Here is a 22,996-nt window from a genome sequence, read left to right as displayed (position 1 = left end):
CTCCCTCGATCTGGGGCTCCACGCAAGATCTCATCCCGTGGGGTCAAAATGATCATGAGAACGGTGAGCAAAGATCCCAGAACCACACGGGGGGACCTGGTGAATGACCTGCAGAGAGCTGGGACCAAAGTAACAAAGGTCACCATCAGTAACACACTACAACGGCAGGGAATCAAATCCCGCAGTGCCAGACGTGTTCCGCTGCTGAAGCCAGTGCATGTCCAGGCCCGTCTGAAGTTTGCCAGAGAGCACATGGATGATACAGCAGAGGATTGGGAGAATGTCATGTGGTCAGATGAAACCAAAGTAGAACTTTTTGGTATAAACTCAACTCGTCGTGTTTGGAGGAAGAAGAATACTGAGTTGCATCCCAAGAACACCATACCTACTGTGAAGCATGGGGGTGGAAACATCATGCTATGGGGCTGTTTTTCTGCCAAGGGGACAGGACGACTGATCCGTGTTAAGGACAGAATGAATGGGGCCATGTATCGTGAGATTTTGAGCCAAAACCTCCTTCCATCAGTGAGAACTTTGAAGATGAAACGAGGCTGGGTCTTCCAACTTGACAATGATCCAAAACACACCGCCCAGGCAACAAAGGAGTGGCTCCGTAAGAAGCATTTGAAAGTCCTGGAGTGGCCTAGCCAGTCTCCAGACCTCAACCCCATAGAAAATCTGTGGCGGGAGTTGAAAGTCCGTGTTGCTCGGCGACAGCCCCAAAACATCACTGCTCTCGAGAAGATCTGCATGGAGGAATGGGCCAAAATACCAGCTACTGTGTGTGCAAACCTGGTAAAGACCTATAGTAAACGTTTGACCTCTGTTATTGCCAACAAAGGTTATGTTACAAAGTATTGAGTTGTATTTTTGTTATTGACCAAATACTTATTTTCCACCCTGATTTACGAATAAATTCTTTACAAATCCTACCATGTGGATTCATGGATTTTTTTTTTCACATTCTGTCTCTCACAGTTGAAGTGTACCTCTGGTGCAAATTACTGACCTCTGTCATCATTTTAGGTGGGGGAACTTGCACAATCGGTGGCTGACTAAATACTTTTTTGCCCCACTGTATATATATATGAATGATCAGCCCCTGCGCCACCAGGCTGATCCAAACCTTACTGGGCAGGTATGCCATTCACTGCATGATCAATACACCATTAAAGTTCAAAGGATGGATGGTCACAGATGGAAATGCCTAGTGAGGCTAAACTCAAATCAGGCATGTTTAAAGTTTCTGATGAACGTCTGAAGCATTTCTTCTGAGTGGCAGACCAGTGAAGCATTGTCAGCAAACAGCATTTCCCTGATTAGGGTGAACTGGCTGGCATTACTATAGATCAAATAAGGTGTTTTTCCCCCAATAGGGGTAAACTCTATCCTTTGTGGAGGACATCTAGAAGAAATAAAATATTACTGGCATAGATGTACAAGCTGTTTGCCATGCAGTTAGCCATGAAAGTCTGTGAGAAAAAAGGAATGTCGCTCTTAAGATATCCTTCATATTTTAGTACAACATAATCACCTAAGAAGACATGGCAGAAAGCCAGTTCTCTAACAGAGCATGAAAACATTTATCTTGACAAGGTTAAAGGCCTGGGTCAATTAAAGGGCAAAGTAAAACTATCTTGTCTCTCTCTCCTGTGGCCTTTCTTTAGAATTAGTGCAGTTAGACAATTGTACTAATTGTACTACCGTAATTCTGGGTATAAATGAACAAGAGCAAACTGATAAGTCATTCTGGTAAATAACCTTGATACTTTATTTTTTCTGCCTGCTGTGTATTTTTATACACACAAAAATGTTGATGTCTCCTCTCTCCCTTTTTTCAAGCTCCAAATAGGGGCTATTGACTAAGAATAAGGTCATGCTTATTGATTAGTCTCAGGAGCCGAGCAGAATGTCAAACAATTCCAGCTATCCACAAGCCCTTTCCTTTGATTCATGTCCTCAAATTCTCAGTAATCAGGACAGTAAATCCCCACCTGGAGAGTATATTCTTGTGTTAGTGTGCTGTGTTGGCGCACAGCATATTCCAAAACCACTCCATTAAAGAAAGATCAACACAAAACAACCTCCTGGCTGTTCAGAAGACACTGTTTGTGAGTGACTGAGCTTACATTTGTCACAGTCCTAGATTGGCTTAACTAAACACAACTTCAGCCTAACCAAAGAAGAACTGAAACTGCATTGATTTTTTTTTTTCTTCCACTCATCAAAAGAAAGTGCAAAGGTTGCCAGTAAAGATTTTACCAGTTACTGGACTTCACTCAGGAATTTGTGGTTTGAGATAGTTTGAGGTTATGTCATGCAACAAAGGTTTAAAATTATTTCCACTCCGGGCCAATTAGAACATGACCCTTAGGTCAGTACTACTGCTTTAAAACTTAAAAATAAATGCAGCCTAACGTTTTAGCAAAGTGCATTTGCTGAGCCACCAAAAATGTAATCTTAGCACAAAAGGGAACTTTAACCCTGCTCAGAGTTTAACCCTCCACTCATTTATCAGCAGACAGCTAAAGTGGATCATGAGGAAGACTGTGGTCAGTGTTTCATCAGCAACAATTGTTTTTTGTTTGTTTTTTGAGTGAAAGAATTTCCACTCAATACCCGGACTGCCTCTTTAGGGTATTTCACCGTTCAGTTTCTTTAATTCATTCTAAGCATACAGAATGAAAAGACAGTTGAATTAGCATGGTCTGCCAAATGTTGGTAAACTATATTAGCAGTGGTGTGAGGCAGACCTAGCTGTGATTTTAGGGAACATAGCTACTTGGTGCTTAACGAAAAAATTCTGTTTTTAATAGTCCAGATCTTGCCCACACTGAGCAATAATTACATGAACAGTAAGGAGAATAAGCAGACCAACAAAGAACGCCGTCTGTCAAAGCAGGAATTCGCCCCAGACACAAAGGAAATCACTGAGGATAAATGAATTTGCAGAGACCTGTTTGTTTTTGGGGTTTTTTGTGCCTTGAGTATCTTTATGAGTGAAAGAGATAAATGTTTGCTGTAAGTGGAGGGTGCCACTGACAGGAAGCACCTTATATCAGCTAACAGAGGAGAGAGATGAGAAAAGGGTTAGCCTGGCCTGGCTAAACTGACAAAAGGCAGCAGAGCACTGCAGCAGGAAGTGTAAAAGACCGATCATCCAGCCTGACCAGAAGAGCATTGCCACTCTGTTGAAAGAAGGAAAAAAATCCCAGCAGAGAACTAAAGGGACACTGTGCAACATCAAATCTCACAATGGCATGTTGTAAAAATATCAACCAATTTTTTTTGCTCTGGGCATTTAAAAAAGAAAATTCCTCTGACACCCTATTTCTGAATTTTTTCCACACCGTATGACTTTTAAAAAAATGTGCTGAAGAGTGCTATGATACAGTTCATGTCATGCAGTTTGTACTTCCCCTTTCTGTCCATCTAGATAATTTCCAGTTGCACCTGTGTACTTACCAGCTACACATATAAGCCCAGTGCATATACCAAAGGTGTGACAGTAAAAACAATATCCACACAGCGAGTCTCTCGGCATGTCAGCAGCAATATTTCCACACTGATGCAAATAAAAACAATGCCCCTTTTCCCCAAAGTAACCACTGCTGCTGAAATTTATAGCTAAACAAAAGCCAAGTCTTTTTGGGACAACACAGTGTGTAGTGTGCATTTTATCTAAGAGCAAATATGAAAGAAAAAAAAAAACTTTCAGTGCAGAACTTAATAATAATTTTTTCTGTCAAAGTCCCACTTTAACATAAGATATACTACATAACCAAGCAAAGTGTGTGTGTTGTTTTTTTCATCTGGTGAGGCTGTAACCAGTAATTTATTTTTTAAATGGTAGCAACCATTTTCATACACTAGACTTTGGAGGTGCCAGATCCCAGCTGAAGTGAACATGAGTGAACAGTGATTTCAGGATTGATGTGTTTGACAGTACTCGCCATCAAAATGAGGGGATATCTTTTTCTGGAGCAATGGTTTTCCACTCTTCTGATAGAGACTCAATGCTGTAATGCATTTGTAGACTTATTCTGGCAGCATATGTTGGCTCAAACCCTTAGAGACACTTTGTGCTGGTTTTTAGTTTGCAAATCTGTAAATATACAAAAAGGTGGACTAGCAAATCAAGCTAACAAACAATGCGCTAAAAACTAGTTAGCTGCGCCAGCTAACAACTGTGAGTTCTCCATTATCCCCCAAACCACACGAGTCATGAAGACTACAACATTCAGATGGGCTCTACGTGGAAAACAGATAAACGTCTGTCATTTTTTTTCTCCGTCGCTTTTCATTTCTCTCTCTATTAAGGCATCTAGGCTCTTATACACACACCCATGACATGATTAGACATGCAAATAATTCAGAAAGTGAGCAAGCATTCTTCTTCATAAGGTAAGCTTGATGCAAACTAGTCCTTCTTTCATAACAGTAAGATGAAAAACATTGAGCTAGTGTGCACAGTTATACATACAAAAACATTTAATCTGGCAGTGTTTTGTAACAGAGAGAAACTACTTTAACTCATAAATGTTTCACACAGTCATAAGGGCTGTGGACTACTGCCCTAGATCAGAATCACTGTGCTCTCAACCTGATCACAAAATTCCCCAGCAGCCTGTGCAGTCTGCTACCATGACTCAGCTAGCTGAAGCCTGTTTGTAAGTGGGGGGGCGGGGGTTGGAAACTGTGTGGCAGGGGTAAGGGAGGGGTTTGATGTTTACTGTAAAAAATGCATTAGTGCGCAGCACCACAAAGCTATAAGCACAATGAGGCCTGTGGCGTGATGCTAAAAAGACTAGCTTACACTGATGGAGCAGTGGGGTATAAATAGCAGCGCTGCATCAGATGACTTTCTATAGCCATTGGCCTTTCTTTTGTGCTCGTTATACTTCGAATCAGTGAAGTAGAGAGATGCATCAACTTGGTTGATATATGAAAGAGGCTAATGTTAATATACAAAACACTTCACTTGTGGCGTTGCTGTAATTGCATCACACTATCTCTTAGTCAAGCATTCTTCAGATGTGAAAAATGCTACTCTAGCAGCTGTGCAACTTCCACAAATCTCTCAATCTTCTTGATCGGTTTATTTTATTTTAGCCTAATCAACCTTTCCCACAACCTGCCTTATTCCACACAACCAGAAAATGCTCCTTTTAAATTTATTGTGTCTCTTTTGTAAGAGTCATATAGCTGTCACTCTGCATCTGCTATGTTGGACCATGCAGTGAGACGGAGTTTGACTGGGAACCCTAGCACAACAGAGAAGATATGTATCAGTCGCTCCACAGTCTTACAACAGTCAAAGACTAATGGATTTCCTGAATGATGCCTCAAAGGCACAAGGAAATAATATACACGGGTGGGTGGGAAGGAGCTGTATTCTATTAACTCCATTAGCATATACTAGCTAAATAAAGATGATTAAAACTTTCAGTCAAATTAAACAGGAAGATTGCAATCATCATAAGATTTTCTAGATCAAAATTATTGCACATGATGTTTCTCACTCTCCATGGTGCATATAATGAAACTAGCACATGGATGGATGAGAAATGGGGGATTAGTGTAATGTCTCCAGTGCAAACACAGCTGAACTTGGGATTTGACTCTGGCTTCCTGTTGAAAGCAGGATAAAACAAAGCAAGCCACAAACGAAGGTCATGTGGTTTACAATGCTGCATGTGATATGACTGAGTGTCAAGACTACAATGTTTCCTAAACTTTTAAATATGTGACACACTTGCGAAGGCAATGCATGTTTTCCACAAAATAAAATGATCCATTCTCTCTAACAACATGTTACTGCATGACCGTGTTCCTACTCTTCGAGCAGCTGTAGAGCAGTTTTGTCAATACAGAGTGGCTGCAGGGAAAATATCACGTGACAGGGGCCGAACATTATTAGAAATAAGGGCGGCAGTATGGCAACACAAAACCTGCACAAAGATCAAACATACAGCTGTCCAGCTAATCCCTGCGCAACCTGAGTGTATTACATCTTACAGTGCAGCAGGACTACAAAGATCTCTAGTATAAAAGGATAATCATAACGATGTTAGAAAGATACAAATCCTACTGAAACTGATTTGTTGTTTTTTTGCTAAGGAATGTGTTTTTAATAAGTATGGAATGAAATGGGAAACCCTGCACCATCATGGAAGGATTATTATATAATACTGTAAGACTGCTGTTTGGGTTTAACTGCCTCATTTTTATATGTAAATGAGGAACTAGTAATCTTTATTCTAATGACAGACTGAAGCAAGTTAACTGAGAAGATTCTCTGTTTACAGTTAATGCAAATGGATCAACATCAATGATTGCGTTATCCACCTCCAGTCCTGGCCCTGGGGATTTATGATGAACCCAACTACCTCTAGGGTTAGTTTTCTATCAAGCTATAAAGACTCTAAATATAATGTTTGATATATTATTGGCAAACACTAGACCTCCCAGAAAGGAGAAGGAACACATCAAATTACAGCATGTTTATGACAACTTTATTCACTTTACTACCATTTAGATTGCAATAAAGTTAAGCCAAAGTTAAGTTATATTAGATCAAATACGAAAAAGTATTGAATGCGATTAAAGTGGAAAACATCTAACAGTAATCTGTGTGCATATTTTATGCTGTAGGTTATGTAGAATGTGCGCTACGTCTTATAGCGCCTCTGCAAAAAACTAAAATTTCCTCTCTTGATCAGAATAGCTACTTCAACGAGGAAGTGTATAACTAATTTTTATGCACTTGTGTGTTCACTGGAACCAGGGGAACAAATGTTATCTTGGTCTCTGACTAGAGATGATTCATTAAAATGGTTCTGGAATGTTGCAATGAAGCTTTTGAGATGATCCCATTTTATTTACAAATGACTAGCTCAACTATTCAATAATTACTCTTCTTGTTTTGTTTGACTCTCCGTTTTGCAGTCTGTTTAATGATGACAAATATAACAAAAAAAAAAAAGAATGTAAAAAAGAGAGCGAGAGGGGAGGAAAAAACATAAAAAAAATAAATATGATGACTCCAAAACTCTCCAACCACTCTACTGAGGATGATTAAACCACAAACTTGTTGAAAACGATGACTAAATGTCAGGTTAATTTAAATTTGATGGGTTCAAGTCTACCCCTTTGCCTCTTTCCATCTCACCCCTTTGTACTGGGAGCAGACAAAAACAGTCCCACCATTCTGGGTGTGCTGTAAAGCTTTTCAAGGTACGCAGCGTGGATTAAATTAGAATGACAAGGATGCTGAGGGCCCCGTCCTTCATCATCTCGTCCTTGCTCCCTCTCTCTCATTTGTCCTTTTTCCCTTGCCTCTGCACTGGTCAATTACTGTAGCCAAAGAGGCTCTTAAGGATCCACCGCTGAGCCGAGAACGTTCATCAACTGCATCGCCAATTACTAGGACGCAGCACAGCACAACATATTCACAAACTATTACTTTACCGTTCAGATTGAAGGTCACATTAAGAGAGATGATTTATCTCCAGAAATATTACAGTGTCTACAGACTCTTCCTGCAGTGATGGGAAAGTGTAGTGAAGACAACCACTTTTGTCCTTATTAGATTATTGATTAGAAGTAACAAAGATTAAAGGAGGAAAAAAATGGTGGTTCACGTAAATGAAAATGAAAAGTTCAATTTAGAGCTAAGCAGGTTGGTAGTTTGTAAGTAATGAGAATTTATGCCCGCATAGGCATTCAGTTTAATAGATGTTAATAGGTTAGTGCAACATAATTACTCTTCTTTCAGCTGATCACTATCCTCGGCTACAGGCAAGTATTAAAGTGGAATACCTTCAATTCAATTCAATTTTATTTATATAGCGCCAAATCACAACAACAGTTGCCTCAAGGTGCTTTATATTGTACAGTAGATCGTACAATAATAGATACAGAGAAAAACCCAACAATCATATGACCCCCTATGGGCAAGCACTTTGGAGACAGTGGGAAGGAAAAACTTCCTTTTAAACAGGAAGAAACCACCGGCAAATCTGCTGCGACCAATTGGGATGAGAGAAGGAAAACAGGATAAAGACATAATGTGGAAGAGAGAAAGATTTATAACAGATATGATTCAATGCAGAGAGGTCTATTAACACATAGTAAGTGAGAAAGGTGACTAGAAAGGAAAAACTCAACGCATCATGGGAATCCCCCGGCAGCCTACGTCTATTGCAGCATAACTAAGGGAGATTCAGGGTCACCTGGTCCAGCCCTAACTATATGCTTTATCACATAGGAAAGTTTTAAGCCTAATCTTAAAAGTAGAGATAGTGTTTGTCTCCCGAATCCAAACTGGAAGCTGGTTCCACAGAAGAGGGGCCTGAAAACTGAAGGCTCTGACACCCACTCTACTTTTAAATACTCTAGGAACAACAAGTAGGCCTGCAGTGCGAGAGCGAAGTGCTCTAATAGGGTGGTATGGTACTACAAGGTCATTAAGATAAGATGGGGCCTGATTATTTAAGACCTTGTATGTGAGGAGCAGGATTTTGAATTCAATTCTGGATTTAACAGGAAGCCAATGAAGGGAAGCCAAAACAGGAGAAATCTGCTCTCTCTTTCGGGTCCCTGTCAGTACTCTTGCAATTTGGATTAACCGAAGGCTTTTCAGGGAATAATTTTTTTTTTTTTTTTTTTTTTTTTGGGGGGGGGGGGCAAGCATGTAAGCTTGTTAGTAAAAACAGTGACAGTGTCGCAAAGAGGGAACAGATAGACAGAGACACCGAAGCAAACACGTATTTGTATGACGTATATAGACTTAATACACCTGATTCGCACAGTATCAACAAGGAACTCTGATCATGATGTGTAAACAAACTGGCTCTTACTTCCTCTGCAAGCAGCCAAACCGAAAACAAACCAGTTTAACTAAACCACCAAGACCAACAAGTAACCAATATGTTATTTAGGAATGAACAGAGGAGTGAAAGGGAAGATTTTGATTTGTTAACAAGCAGTTCTTGCATTGGACACTGTGAATAACTGTTGAGTGATCTACTGCTTTTTTACATTAATGTTTTTACTTTATCATTATTAAAAAACAAAAACAAGTACTATGAATACACTGGTTTTCATATGCAGTAAGCATTTGCATGAGCAGTTAAGTAATTTGGCACCTAGTAAAAGTTCAAATCCAGGTACACACTGTAAACAAATTATCTTTGTAGCACATTTAATTAAGTATGGTGATGGCACTGGGTCGTGCCCTTAACATGATTTACAGAAGTTTAATTACAGTCCAGCCAAAAAGCGCTTTTAATCAGCAGACTCTTTTCAAGGCAACATTCTTATAAAATTATGAGCTCTTTCAGAAAGCTGTTAGCTTAAACCTATTTCCATTAACATTACTTAGCTACAGTCGCATGAAAAAGAAAGTACTCCAGAAAGGACTACACAGTCATGTGAAAAATCAAGTACACCCTTACTGCTTCCATAGGAATTAAGAGGGTACGCAGCAAGCAGCCAGATGCTGCTAATCAAGCCCACTTGATTAACTCATCATTAATAAGTGTGACCACTTCAATGAAAGCAGAGGTTTGGGCAGTTCGCTGGTATGGGGTATTCAGATAAGTGTTAACACAACCACAGTCTTTCCTGGAAATGTACCCGAAGACTGTGCACTGCTCAGAAACCTGCAAAAGGTCTGTAGAACCTGAGCTACATACCAGATTATACAGATTTAGAATCTGTAGAACACTGAGAAAAAGAGTGAATCAGTATAGGTTAGGCTCAGCCTAGTTTTTAAAGTTGCATCTGAACAAACCATAAAATGTCTGGAATAATGTCCTTTGGACAGATGAGACTAAAGACGCCAGTGTTTGGCCATGACGCACAGTGCCATGTTTGGTGAAAAGCAAACAAAAGATATCAGACCTCAAGACCTCATACTGACTGTCAAGCACGGAGGTGGAGGGGTGATGAATTGGCATTTTCTTTGCAGCCACAGGACATGTGCACCCTGCAGTCATTAGGCTGACCATGAACTCTTCTGTTTACCAAAGTAATCTAGAGTCAAATGCCTGACATCTAAACCTTGACCAAAAGTGAGTAACGCAACAGGACAACGCTCCTCATTTACTAGTATGTGTGTGGAAACATTCTTACCCTTAGCCAAAAATACGTGCGTACAAAATAAATTACTGTCAGATTTATGAAGCATGCGCACCAACCTATTTTCTTTCTTATGTGTATGGTAGTAAATCAGAATCATTCCAGACCAACAGCCTGGTGCAATCTGCATACCAACTGCCACACTCAAATTTCTCTATAAGGAAGGTGTTTAGGAAGGCAGAAAAGGCACAGCGTTCCAGAGAGTCATCACTCCCATGGAAAAAAAAAATTGAGCCTCAGGCTTAAATATTGGTCTTTGAAATGACTTTTGGCCTAAGACATTCAATTTGGCCTAAGTGGGGGCATCAAATAAGAAAATAAATAAATAAATCAGCAGTCACTTAGTCAAAAAATTAGACTAACTGATGACATCCAACAATGGTAGAAGTCACTGTTGATAAGATGATATAGGAGAATAATGTAATATATTTAAACCAAAGGATTAAAGCCTGTTTTTTTAAATGGTGGAGTCCAAGTATTTTGTGGCTTATGGTGTTTGTGAAAATTATAAATAATGACCAAAAACTAGCAATCATATTATTAGTATTAGTAGCATTAATATTAGTAACAATAGTAGCAGTAGTAGTAATAGTATTCAACCTGAATTTATTCTAATTTACCTACTACTAGTACTAACAAATAAACTCGGGTAAGAAAATTTTGGTAAATCACAGATTTATGTGTGACACTTTTGTACGTGCAAATTGTGCACAGATTTTTGTGTAAGTACTTTTAGTGAATGAGGGCCTAAGGTCCCAAGCACAGCCTAAAATCTGCAGATTTTCTACAAAAAAAAAAAAAAAAAAAAAAAAAGAATTAAGGTGTTGCAATCAATGGCCCACTCAAGTCCAGGCCTCATCCTGCAAGAAATGTTGTGGCAGAACGTCAGGAGAGCTGTGCATAATTGAATGCCTACAAACCTCAAAGAAATGAAGCAATACAGTGAGCCAAAATTCCTCCACAAGCAAGTGAGGGACTGATTAAGTCAAGCAGAAATCCATTACTTCAAGTTATTGCTCCTAAAGGTGGCCGTACAAGATACTGATTCATGACGTGTACTTAGTTCTTTATGACTGTGTATAACCATCATATGAATATTTAAACAGCTGTATGAAGTTGGACTTGTGAAAAAGAGCAACTTGGAGGTTGAAATTTTCAAATAACACAACAGAGTGTAAGTTAGCCAACTAACAAGCTACCTACAGGTAAGATTTTCTAACAATGTGTTTATATATCAGTCTACATTTAATCATAGATTATTATTAATGTCTGGCTCTCTTTCACAGCGTGCCTTTTGTCCTGTCTTTGTTCCTTCACCTCCAACTGGCAGGCAGCTGAGTGCATCTCCCTAACCCTGTTTCTGCAGGGAGAAATTTCTCTCCTGAGATTTCTTTCCACTAAAAGAGTTTCTCCTTCCCACTGTCGCCAAAGCGCTTGCTGATAGGGGGTCATCTGATTGTTGGGGTTTCTCTGCTCTCTCTGTATTATTGTAGGGTCTTTACTTGACACTGTAAAGCTTGGGGTGACTTCTGTGGCGATTTTGCGCTATATAAATAAAACCCGAATTGAATTGAAAAGCTGCCGTTTCATGTAACAAAACTGTTATTGTGTTTTTCTAGGAAACCTTCCATTGTTTTCTTTCATGTAATGAACAAACAACCTTAGCAACTACCTGAGGATATAAGGTGTTTGACAAAGGAACCCAAGGGACTTTTAGTAGGGAGTAACTGAATTACTTACTAAGGACGTAGAGAGAAAGGGTGATTCCTGCCAGGCAGAAGCCCTCAAAGAAACGCAATGTGCTGAACATGGGGGCGTTCCTAGAAAAGGCCACAGTAAAACCAAACACCAACATGAACAGTACTGATATGATCAGCACTGGGTGGCGGCCAAACCTACAGAATAAGGTAAGAGCAAAAATGACACTTGTAATAAGCATAAAACACCTTTAAGGTTTGCATGATCTTTCAATTAAGGATGGTGTGAAAGTCTTACCAGTCTGCTAATATTCCAAACACCAGATATCCAAAGATGGATCCAACCAACAGAGAAAACTTTGCAATATGGACTTTCCATGCTGACTCACCAATCAGACTCCACTGTAGAGACAAATAAACAGGTATTAGTTTCAAGAAAATGATGCTGTGTAGATAATGTAGAGGACAAAGATCAATATTATTTTTTGAGTATGCTGCATTTTTATCTCTTGATTAACATTCACCTCTAAGTTTGTCTAATTCATTGACAAATATCATCACTCATAACGCTTTGATATGTAAGAAGGATATACCCTGCAACAGAAGAGCTTCTTGGTATTTAGTCTATAGCAACACTGACACAATATCAACATATTTTTTTTCTGTTATTTAATCCCGACAAGACACCAATGCTCCAAAACAGAGCATCTTGCCAAACATGATATTTCGCTATAGTTCACTTATGATTACTTATTTAAGCACAAATTCTTCAATTACATTCTGCCTGGTTCAAAAGCAATGCAATATATATATGATGAATTACACATTAGGCGTTTTCCTTTATTAGTTGGAGAACCTTACTTAAGTCGATAATCAAGGTTAACTCCACATAAGCAAACACTTTCTTATTACATCATTTATTTTTGTTTCTATGTAGGCTGTCAAGATGGTGACCTATAATACAGTAACTCTACTTTTACTTTGTGACTGAATCCCTGCAAAAAAGAAAAAAAGAAAAAAAAAAGTGATTCCTAGAATATGACAACGATGTGGTGTAGACTTGTCTCTGCATGTAGGTACACCCTGTTTTTTTCTCTCCAGCAAGAGGTTGTGACAAGCAGACTCAACACGCACGTCTTAGATTTGAACTTACAGCTTTGACTATCACTGGCATTGTAATGATTATGCATCTGAGGAAGGGGTAAAAGTTGGCACGTTTACAAAAAATGTACTAATGTGTGTGTAAGCATATGTGGAAATGCGGTATATAAAGGCAAAAACTGAATTTGTATAATCTATGAAAAGTTATTATTTAGTCTGCCCATCTTTATTCTTTAACAGCGTTTATTCAAAAGCCTGAACTCTCTTAAGTGTGATTTAGAGATACAATGTAGATTTTTTTTTTTTTTTTGTGTGTGTAACTTGTGTTGTAACCAGAAACCCCTTTTAACCTTTCACCTTAACCTTCCAAGCCATTCAGTCATTGTGGGCTGTGTCATCCCGACGTGTAGTTATACTTTTCAGGAGCTGCATGTCAGGTCACATGGAAGGTTAGGTTGTAGGGTTAAAAGGAGTTTCCAGTTACCTTAGGCATGCTTTCTTGTAAATTCTTTTAAGCAGTCCTCAGGAGTCCCCAGGCTGCTTGAAGTACATTCAAATGGACGTGGGCTGCCTTTTGTTTCCTTTTCTGTGATGATAATTTGCAACCGCTTCAATAATGTTGAGGTTCTGGGGAGGTCAATCCATGAGTGGAAGTGTTACATTGTACGCTTTTCTGTACAAGTTTTGACAAGATCCCCAACACCACTGGCTGAAATACAGCCCCACTTCTTGTGTAATTTGGCATATCACAGCCTTTTCCCCCCCAGTTTTGCTTCTTTAAGAATGGCTTCTTGATAGCCACTGAGACCATTTATAATAAAGCATTAGTGAAGAGTATATGGCCCAGCTGAAGGATTAGATGTATCTCCCAGGTCCTGTGTCAGGTCTTAGCAGTTTTTATTTTTTAGATCTCTGAAGGACATTACTTTAAGATCATCTGCTGTAGCAGTAGTAGTTTGGATGGGGGGAGGGGCTTTTTTCAAATTTACATAAAGGTTGGCTCAGGCAAGTCTATGTATGTAGTAAGTCTACCATACGCTCAAGTACAAAGTGAAATTAGCAAAAGGCTTTTTGTTTCTTTTACTTTTGTATTTGGGTTGTTTCTGAAGGGTCATAACCTATCGTAAACTCTACCATAGTGACGTGCTCAAAATGGAATGCCCCAGGAATTACACAGAGCCACCAAGCAGTCACATGACTCACACATGCCACTCATGCATGGTTTCAGTATCGATGTCAGACACAGAAAAACGCAGAGGAGAAAACAAGTTTCTTTTGCGCAACCACAAGACAGCAAAGACTATAAAAAACAGAAACTGGAAGCTGGAGAGACTACCAAAATAAAACTCGCATTTCAATCTACAGTAAAACACACTATGACGACATGTATCAGCAGAGCTGGAAGACTGGTGACTGAGCAGAACTGACGTATGTAGGCGACCACAGACAGATGACCAGTGTTATAAAACACGAACATCAGCATTCCCCAAATCACACGCTACAGACAAAGCAGCAATGTCTTACGTGTGTTAAAGGCATTTAAACTGTCTGTGGCTTCATTTAGATTGCTTGGCATCATTAATGTGCTTTATTTCAAAGCCTTCATTAACTTTAACGGTAATTAAAAGTTTTGGAAAAGAGAATCCTACAAATTACAAAAAGCGGGGTTACATACTTTGCTCAATGCTTTTAATATACCAGGCTGTTTTATGCAACCTTTATAAAAGTGACCAAACCAGTCTAGAATATGAATTTTAGTTAAAAAATAAAATTAAAAAATTAAAAAATGGAATTTACAAAAAGAATATAACTTACTAGTCAGGAAATGGACTGACTAATAAATAAGCTCACCCTGCTGTCTGCTCATATTTTTACTTTAACCATTGCCTTCATTTGGACAAAGTCAGCCTAAAAATGAAACAGGGATCATTTTTAAAGGTTGGTAATAGAGCAGCACTCAACATGAGGAAGTAACCACTGCAGACAGAGTTACACAACAACCACTTGGATCATTTCAATATAACAAATTATCTTTATTTATAGAGCATTTTTCTAAAGACTCAGTGCAAGTACACACAAGGCAACAAATTTATAGGAGCATATAAAAACATTCATAATGTATCTGTAGATTTAATGTAAAAAAGAAGAAAAAACAGCTCTCACACTGTGGAATTCCTATTTTGCCCATTTATTTTGCATGTGAATTAAAAAAAAAACAAAACCTGCTGAATGTCAAAAATATCTGCATTTTAACACGCTTTAACAGAAGCAGGAAAACACGGGTGTAATTTGCATGATGGCTTCTGTCACTTATCAGTTGTATTACATGCTTGTTCCCAGGGAGAGTCAGCTAACATGTCTCTTTGAATTGTTGGACCGTATTATCGGCCTTCCTTTCATAAAGTATGTGTCCCTGTATCCTGTGTTCATAAAGGAGCTTTCTACAGTAGAAGGCTTGACCAGCTGTTATTAAGGTTACTTCTAGATCATTTAACTCTGTTTCGAACTTTGACTAAAACCTTGTTCTTTATCTGTGCAACAGCCATTACTGGGCATACGGTTTTTAGAAAAGCCAGGGAGACATGGGATGACAAATATTTAAGCCATAACAGAAAAATAGCATCTTTAAAATTTAGATTCATCATCACCTTGAGTCAGATCCATGCTTTTTGTCAGGTTTGATTTGTCACTTGTTTCCTTGCTATTGTCTTGCTCATTTTGTGAGTAATGAATAGAAGTCAGTGAGAGAGACTGCTTCTGTACACATGAATCACTTAGCTGAGATAAGATGCAAACCATGAAAGGGCTAAGATCAAATCAGTCAAAATCTCAAGGAAATCTGTTGATCTCTTACAAAAGAACGACCACCAGTGATCAGTCTAGACCATCGAGTCCACTGAGATGAAGATGCTCAACCACAGCTGCACATTTTTGCACTCGCTGAACTACACAGTGGTGGGTGGGGGTTTCAAAGGAGAGGGAGCAGGCCACAGAGGAGGGAGGGGGGGAGAGAGAGATGAAGGCAAGCACAGGGGGAAGGAGGCATAATTGTACAATGTAACCACAGAACATACAAAGATATGGAGGGAGAAGCAAAAAAATAAAGCAGGGAACACATTTATGCAAAAGATAACTGGATAGAAAGAGACAGAGAGAGAGAGAGAGACAGAGAGAGGGAAAGAAATGCTCAAAAGCAGTTGTGAGGAGACAGCAGAAAACACAGGGAGAGACTGCTGCATAGTTACTGCCTAGCAACAGACCATCACTGAGGTTATCTGACTCTGTCTGCTTCCAAGTGCAAGTTTTACCACCGCTGGAGGGGTGAAACCCTATATTGTGGTGGTAGCTGGGTGAGGATATAACAAACTATTGTATAAGGAGGGTGAGTTCTTGGAAAAACATAGACCTATAGTATGCGTCCCATAACACACTGAAAATATGGGGTAAAAGAAGTCAAAAAAGGGAACATTACACATGTGATGCTGGATCTGCAGCCTTAGGGACTGAACCTGATGTCACATTATCAGTGTGAACATGTTTCAGATGCAGGCTATGCTAAACATTACATAAGATACCATACCATGTTTGACAAGTTGGCTGATGGCAGTGTTATTTTACTGTGATCAACAGTGACAGCTTGTGAAACAACAAACCTTTGCCTGACCATGTATTATTCATGCCCTCCTGTTGTTGATAGTTAGCACAACTACATATATCTGTCAACAGTCAGACTTCATATGTATTGAAAAGCCATTACTCCTATTACCCAAATTCCATCACACCATCCATAGAAAACACAAACTTAAACCATAGCAAAGGGTCACAGCTTTCACCCCTCCCTGTTCCAAAACAGCACTTATCAGAAAAGAGCGGCACAGCACACATTCTTGTCACACACACACAGCGCCTCAGCAGAGTTTTATCATCTGGTCACACAAGCATCTTTCCTCCCAGCTGACACTGTGAGAGGCTGTCATTGTGTGCTGACTGGGTATCTGCAGCGGGGTCGTCGCCTTTCGACAGCTGAGGCTATTTCAAAGTGTCCCGCACTGATCCAGAGTCTGTGGAAGGAGCCAACCAGCTGGGTAAACAGCATGAAGGGACACAGAGCAGAGGGGCCTGCATGGGTGTTCAGCTACAGTATCATCTTTCAGATCTATGGGTGTGCAGCCTCGAGTTAGAGATACCGTGTCTGGGTGTACCCACCAAGGCTTTTAAAACATAGCGTCCTTATCACATTCATAAGAACCTAACCTACACTACGAGGAGAACAACATGAAGATGGCACAGTTGTATGAGTGCAGTACGGGCACAGCTAAACAGTTGTTTGATTGGTTAATCAATCCGTCTGCTCCTAACAGTTATTCTAATGTTCTCAATTATATTTCTCAATTATTAAATAAAGCGCGGGGCTCCAATTAACTAACTGATTAACTGGCTAACCATTTCAGCTCAGCAATTAGCAGTTCTTTATTTAATCATTTAGGTCATTTATTATTTAAAAATGCCATTTCTTGTTGATTTCAGTGCGAGGAATACACAACTGGTTTACAATGCAATGCAGTGCAATTTAGAGACACATCAGGAGATACTTCATCTTTTTTTTTTTTTTTTTTTTTAAGTTTTCGACAATGAAAAAGTAATTCTTTTTTAAAGTGTCATGATAGTCCAATTCCCAAGAGGAGAATCCATCATGTAAATATTACATCATCATCAGTCCTTTACTGCCCGGTGCATCCGATTATCATACAACAACCAAATTGATAAAGCATGAGTTAGAGAGGTTAATCTGTCATTTGAAGAGGTTCTCAGGCCACTATTTCAGGCAGTATGTGCAGCTGCTGCCCATCCCAAAGCAAGATGAGTAGGGTAGGTTGCACAGAGACTGTGTCTGAGTAATGGTATATTCTGATTTCAAAGGCTCGGTTCAATTAAGAAGGACCCTGAGGAGAGCTTTGACTCAATTAGGATGGGTCTCCACATTAACCACTTTGGATCTTTCAACGCTGTCTTCTTTCTGTGTCACCCTGAGAAAGCACTGTGTGAGCAGTGGCACCTCATCACGTGTCAAGTTCGGAAAAATGGCACAGAGTTTGAATATCTACAAGTATTTAAGTGCCGACCTCGTGCAGAGCAGTGTGGGATTAGATTGTCTTCAGACAGTGTGTAAGAGACACTAAGGCGTTTCGTCAGAATTGGCACTCTGTTCTGCTTTTTAGGGATAGTGTGTCATGGATAGCTCAGACCCAGGCATGTGCAGTTTTTCTGTGGCAATCCAAACACAGGGATAAAAGCCAAGTCATCACTTCCTATTCGAGTGCTACATTCTATAGTTTGTGTTCTATGGTGGGGGAGCAAAAAAGGAGGCCTGGAAGACTGAGGGACAGTGTCAAAATAGAAAAAGAAAATGACAAGTACAAGCACAAGAGATATTTTTGCTTCAATTTCGGATTTTGACAGCGTGCCATTCGATTCAGCTTCTCCTCACCGTGACCTTGTCTGAATGTGGACAGCCAGGAGTTAGAGAAGACGAGCATTACCAGACACTTTTAGCAACTGTCCAGGCCCGTTACTGATCTGCAGAGGTGGTAGTGTCAACACAAATCTTAGCATGTACAAAATTGCAACGGCAGCGTGAGCAGAGAGCAATGACTGTTTTCAAATCATCAGCCTTCATATGGGAAACCTGTTTTCAGCTTTAGCCACAGGGAAACTGAAATGTTCTGATTATTAGTAATTTGCATCCACCCAGTCAAATTCTTTCACGTATGACTTTATATTCAGCTGCACTTGTGAGAATCCCCTAGTGCGTGAGAACAGTTTATCACGCTGGCCTTTTATGCAGCCCCGGCCCTCAAATTACCCTGTGGACAGCAAATGAAATCAAGATTTCAACTGCCCCAGCTCCCACAGCTAAATTAAAATGCCACAGCTGCATTTTATTTGCTTTATTGTAATAAGGGACATTATCAATGAAAAGCAGACACCACAATGGAGGCGAGCAGTGTGCAATACAGTGAAGCTTCCAAGCTCATCCTTTTTTAAAAAACCCTTGAAAAGGTACAGCTGCTGCCAGCTAGAATGTGACTTGCTGTGCTCTTCAACTGAGTGTGTGTGTGACAGCAATAGTGGACATTAAAGGTTTTAAACAAACTGATTATACAACATTTAGATTATTTCTAAGGTTTAATTGCACCTTGTTCTAAGAATTAATAAGTATTATTTTTTGCATATTTCCAATAATGAAAAAGGTCTGCTCTTCTTTTTTCTTGTACAAAAATAATAATGTTTGTATCCTCATATGCACATGCAGCATCTGCAGCTGGAGACAAGCAGACTGGCAAAAGGAGATATAAAATGTTCCTCCTGCAGCTTGCAGTCCAACTACAAAGACTGCAGGCACAGATGTTGGAATGCAAAGGCCTCAATCCTGAGTCACAAACAACCCGAAAGTGTCCAATATGAGAGCCATAAGATTATCTTACTGCTGTTTGGTTAGGACAGCAATTGGCCGAGTGATGCTTGATCAGGGATGGGGTTGCATTATTCTAGAGAGTACAGTGATGACCTTTGCTCCAAATCAAATGCTCCCTGTCTATTATATCCATTACGACAACCGACCGGCAAATTCCACTAGCCCTGGCAGTTTGCCCCATGTGCCAATGGTGGCTTGTTTCTGTGACAGGTCACCCATTGTGTCAGATGGTGCGATGACTCACTGTCAGCACCATGCATGCCCTCACCTGAATCCTACTACTTTTAGGTCCAACGTGAGCCAATTCGTGGCTGTGTAAATCCGCACTGGAGATGACGGTGCTAGACGCCCCAAAGTGGAGAGAAGACTGCAACAATGGAGGCATAACCACAACCACTACCGAGGTGCTTTCACAACACAATCAGACAGAATTTTAACCTGGCCGTTTAAGGCTAACCGTTTTGTTTTTTCACTGTAACTGCAGCGTTAATAAGCGCATCTTACTAATGTAATATCGACCCTATTATTAGGATGCATAACAAATTATACAAAGGACCCCCCACCCTATCCTCAAGATGGATAGCTTACCTTAGTAACCACATTTTCCTTAAGTCCTGTGTGCAGCTCGAATGTCAACTCATTGTTGTTACAAGACATTCTGGTCGTGATGTTGTTTGTGGAACTTCCATTGACATAAATTGGATCCGGTCGCTCACTAATGTTTTTTGGCCTGCCTAACAGCGAGGAATGAGCTCTACTATGGTTAGTCAGATTTGCCAAAGGCTGGATACAAGTGCTGTTTGGCTGGGCGAGGAGGAAATTATCAGAGAACTGACTGAATCCAATAAATAACGCCGGAATCCATGTCAGCACAATCAGCTGTTTCTGGTACTTCCCAAATCCACCTAGAAATGGCAGAACAGAGCTGTCGATGCGTGTCAGCAAATCCGGCGACGTGGTTTCGGGTGACACGAAGCCGTTCTCAGGTTGATGGTCCCCCGTTTCGAGCTGCACCACGGCCATCGCGGTTTCCCCTACAGATGCCTCCGTTGTGTAGCGAAGCCGGGGTTGCAGTGCTACCCCCTGTCGACTCCACAATGCGTCAATACCTCCAGTTCCGGCGGTGAAAGCCGTGCGCAGTCAATCACTGGAATGGAAATAAGACGCACCTCCTTATTATCAGGAAGCACTTCCCTCCGTCTGACACCAAAACCCGTGCGGGAGTGACTGCAGACACGCGTCCTGAAACAAAAGGCGGATTGCGATGAATTGGGAAACGACGACATAAACTATCCCACGCTTTTTTCTGTCGGCTGATTCTGTTTGTGAAGGTGAGCTGTAGCACCAGAGCGAAAGAATTGCTTCCTGGGAAAGCCACAGGTAACGCACCTGCCCATGTAGGATGTGGCTAATCACTTTAACCTAACGTGGCCACTTGTAACCAGTGGTAACTACCACTTTCTCTTGCAGTCAGACAATGAACCGTAATGTAATCACATAGGTTAAAATAGGCCCTGCATAAAGAAAAAAAAAGGAATTAGTACAAAGTTTGTCTGAGTGATGCTATATATTTTTGATAAACGGCCACATTGCTGTCTCGGTGTTCTTTGTAGCCTATTTATATATTTCTATAATTTAAGGATTGGGTATAATAAAGTAGTCTAAGCGTAAACCATAGATAAAAACCACATATTCTCAGATTTAAAACATCAACAACAGGTAAGATTATGTTCTGTAATGGGAAGGGGGAGGGACTGTAGTGTTGTCCCCGCCTATATTTCCAGCAAACAAAACAACTGTGCGTGCCAGCAATTTGAGCAAACAGTATTACGCGCAATAAGAAGTAGTGCTTCAGGTCTACACAAATATGACCAATTAGTGGGCTGATTTTTAACTGATGACTCGGGACAATTAAGTGAGTGGGAGCAGGTTTTAATTTGCTTTCAAACTGAAAGTAAACGGAGTTCGTTTTCTCCTAGTTAACTGTAGCCTGACTCCAAGAGAGACGGGGAAATCAATAATTTACCTTGTCTAAGACTGAACTGTAGCACATAACAACGTTTATTTAGAAGCTTGGGACGATGACCACAAACTGCTGTCTTATTGTAATTAAAAACTCACGTAGGTTTTCTTCTAAACACTGGCAGCCCCTGATTCCCTGTGTGGTATGTTTATAACTAAGATATAAATTAGTATGTTCAAGTGTACTTAAACCAATGCTCATATGGTACGGATAAAATATTTTTATTTTTTTTCTTCTTAAAGTAGTGAAAATAATCATCGATTTTTTTTTCACCACCAGATTTGAGGTTATTAAATTGTATAAATGATTTGGCCACCTCCAGCAGCTCAGGTTTGTGTTCCAGATTTTTTTTTAGCGCCTTATATCAACCTAACATCACCCCAGAACCCCAGATGGATGATTACTTTGCTTTTAAAATGTTTAATCAAAACATGGACTACAGCTTAGAAACGGTTTTGCAGTAATCACTAGTAAGCATCACCACATTAAATAGCAACCATTTTACTCAGTGAAATTTTGAGCAAATCCCTTTTTTTAAACCTTGAAGACATGTTCATAACTCACTATGATAATTATTATCAGGGCCCACAGTCACAAAATTAAAGACTACATTTACTTGGTCACTTAATCCCCCCCCCCCCCCAAATATACAAATTCAACATCACAGACATGTTGAATAAATAACTTTTTTTTTCTCGGTTAATTGTCGGGGAGGTTCGATTCATATCTTCATAACCTATATTTATCTGACCATGTGATGGTAGACTCCTTATCTACACCACATGTGCATTTGGCAATGCCTCACCCTCCTGGCCGTTATGTGCTAGTGCATGTGTATTTTTATTTATTTATTTTTGTCTCTCTTTTTTTAAATCTTTTTTAAAACTTTTTAACAGTATTTTTTCTTCGTTTCTCAAATAAGGCATTTACTACTTACTTAGTTTGTTTTTATTATTATTTCAGGTGTGTACAGTTCCTCCTAAACGATTAATAATAAAGCAATTATAATAAATATATTTAGGTAAACTTTGATGTCATGCAAACATCTTTTATATATGACCCATATTGTACATTATACATTTTACCGTGGGTTGGAAGCGTGACCATTTTTTGGAGGGCAATGGAAGGACGATTAAGGGTGCAAATGGGCTGCGGTGTCTTGTAGTCTTTTGTTGCACACTGATGTCCCCTGGCGGCAGACTGGAACAACAGCACTGCTGTTTTCTCATTGTAGTGTATGCAGACCATTTTTAAACCACGCAACATCCAAAGCAAAAATATTTTTATTATTATTATTATTATTTACAGAAAAGTCAGTGCTGGTGAAATATGAACATGTTCATAATGTTTGTGGTGTCACCTGACTGTTACATACAGTCTAAAATTCTCCCAAAATACAGGAAAACATATTTCTCATGGTTAAAGGCCTGTTATTAATTATCATTGTATTGTGCAACATCTAATGAGTGAATTAGAAATCTACTTTATCTTGACCTTTCCTCTTTTGTCTTTTTATGTACTCTACTATGTCTACCAGGTAACAAAAAAATAAATCAT

At 39.7% G+C, this 22,996-nt stretch overlaps 1 protein-coding gene across 1 annotated transcript in view; it reads right to left on the bottom strand.

Annotated features, from left to right (window-relative positions):
* The window catches only part of LOC146687668 (solute carrier family 22 member 23-like), a 38,038-nt gene extending 17,171 nt beyond the window's left edge, over positions 1 to 20,867 (bottom strand). The window contains exons 1-3 of the mRNA XM_085438431.1: positions 20,005 to 20,867; positions 12,139 to 12,242; positions 11,884 to 12,038 (exon numbers count right to left, since the gene is read on the bottom strand). Of these exons, the coding sequence (XP_085294557.1) occupies positions 11,884 to 12,038; positions 12,139 to 12,242; positions 20,005 to 20,439 (694 nt within the window). The 5' untranslated portion in view covers positions 20,440 to 20,867. The remainder of the gene's footprint in view (positions 1 to 11,883; positions 12,039 to 12,138; positions 12,243 to 20,004) is intronic.
* Positions 20,868 to 22,996: the final 2,129 nt, after the last annotated feature.

Source organism: Copadichromis virginalis, linkage group LG18 (genome assembly GCF_057382275.1).
Source record: "Copadichromis virginalis isolate Kocher_CV1m ecotype Utaka linkage group LG18, C_Virginalis_male_GT1.1, whole genome shotgun sequence".
NCBI classification, from domain to species: domain Eukaryota; kingdom Metazoa; phylum Chordata; class Actinopteri; order Cichliformes; family Cichlidae; genus Copadichromis; species Copadichromis virginalis.
Note: the sequence above shows the minus strand (reverse complement) of the source record. Positions and strands in the feature narration are given on the sequence as shown.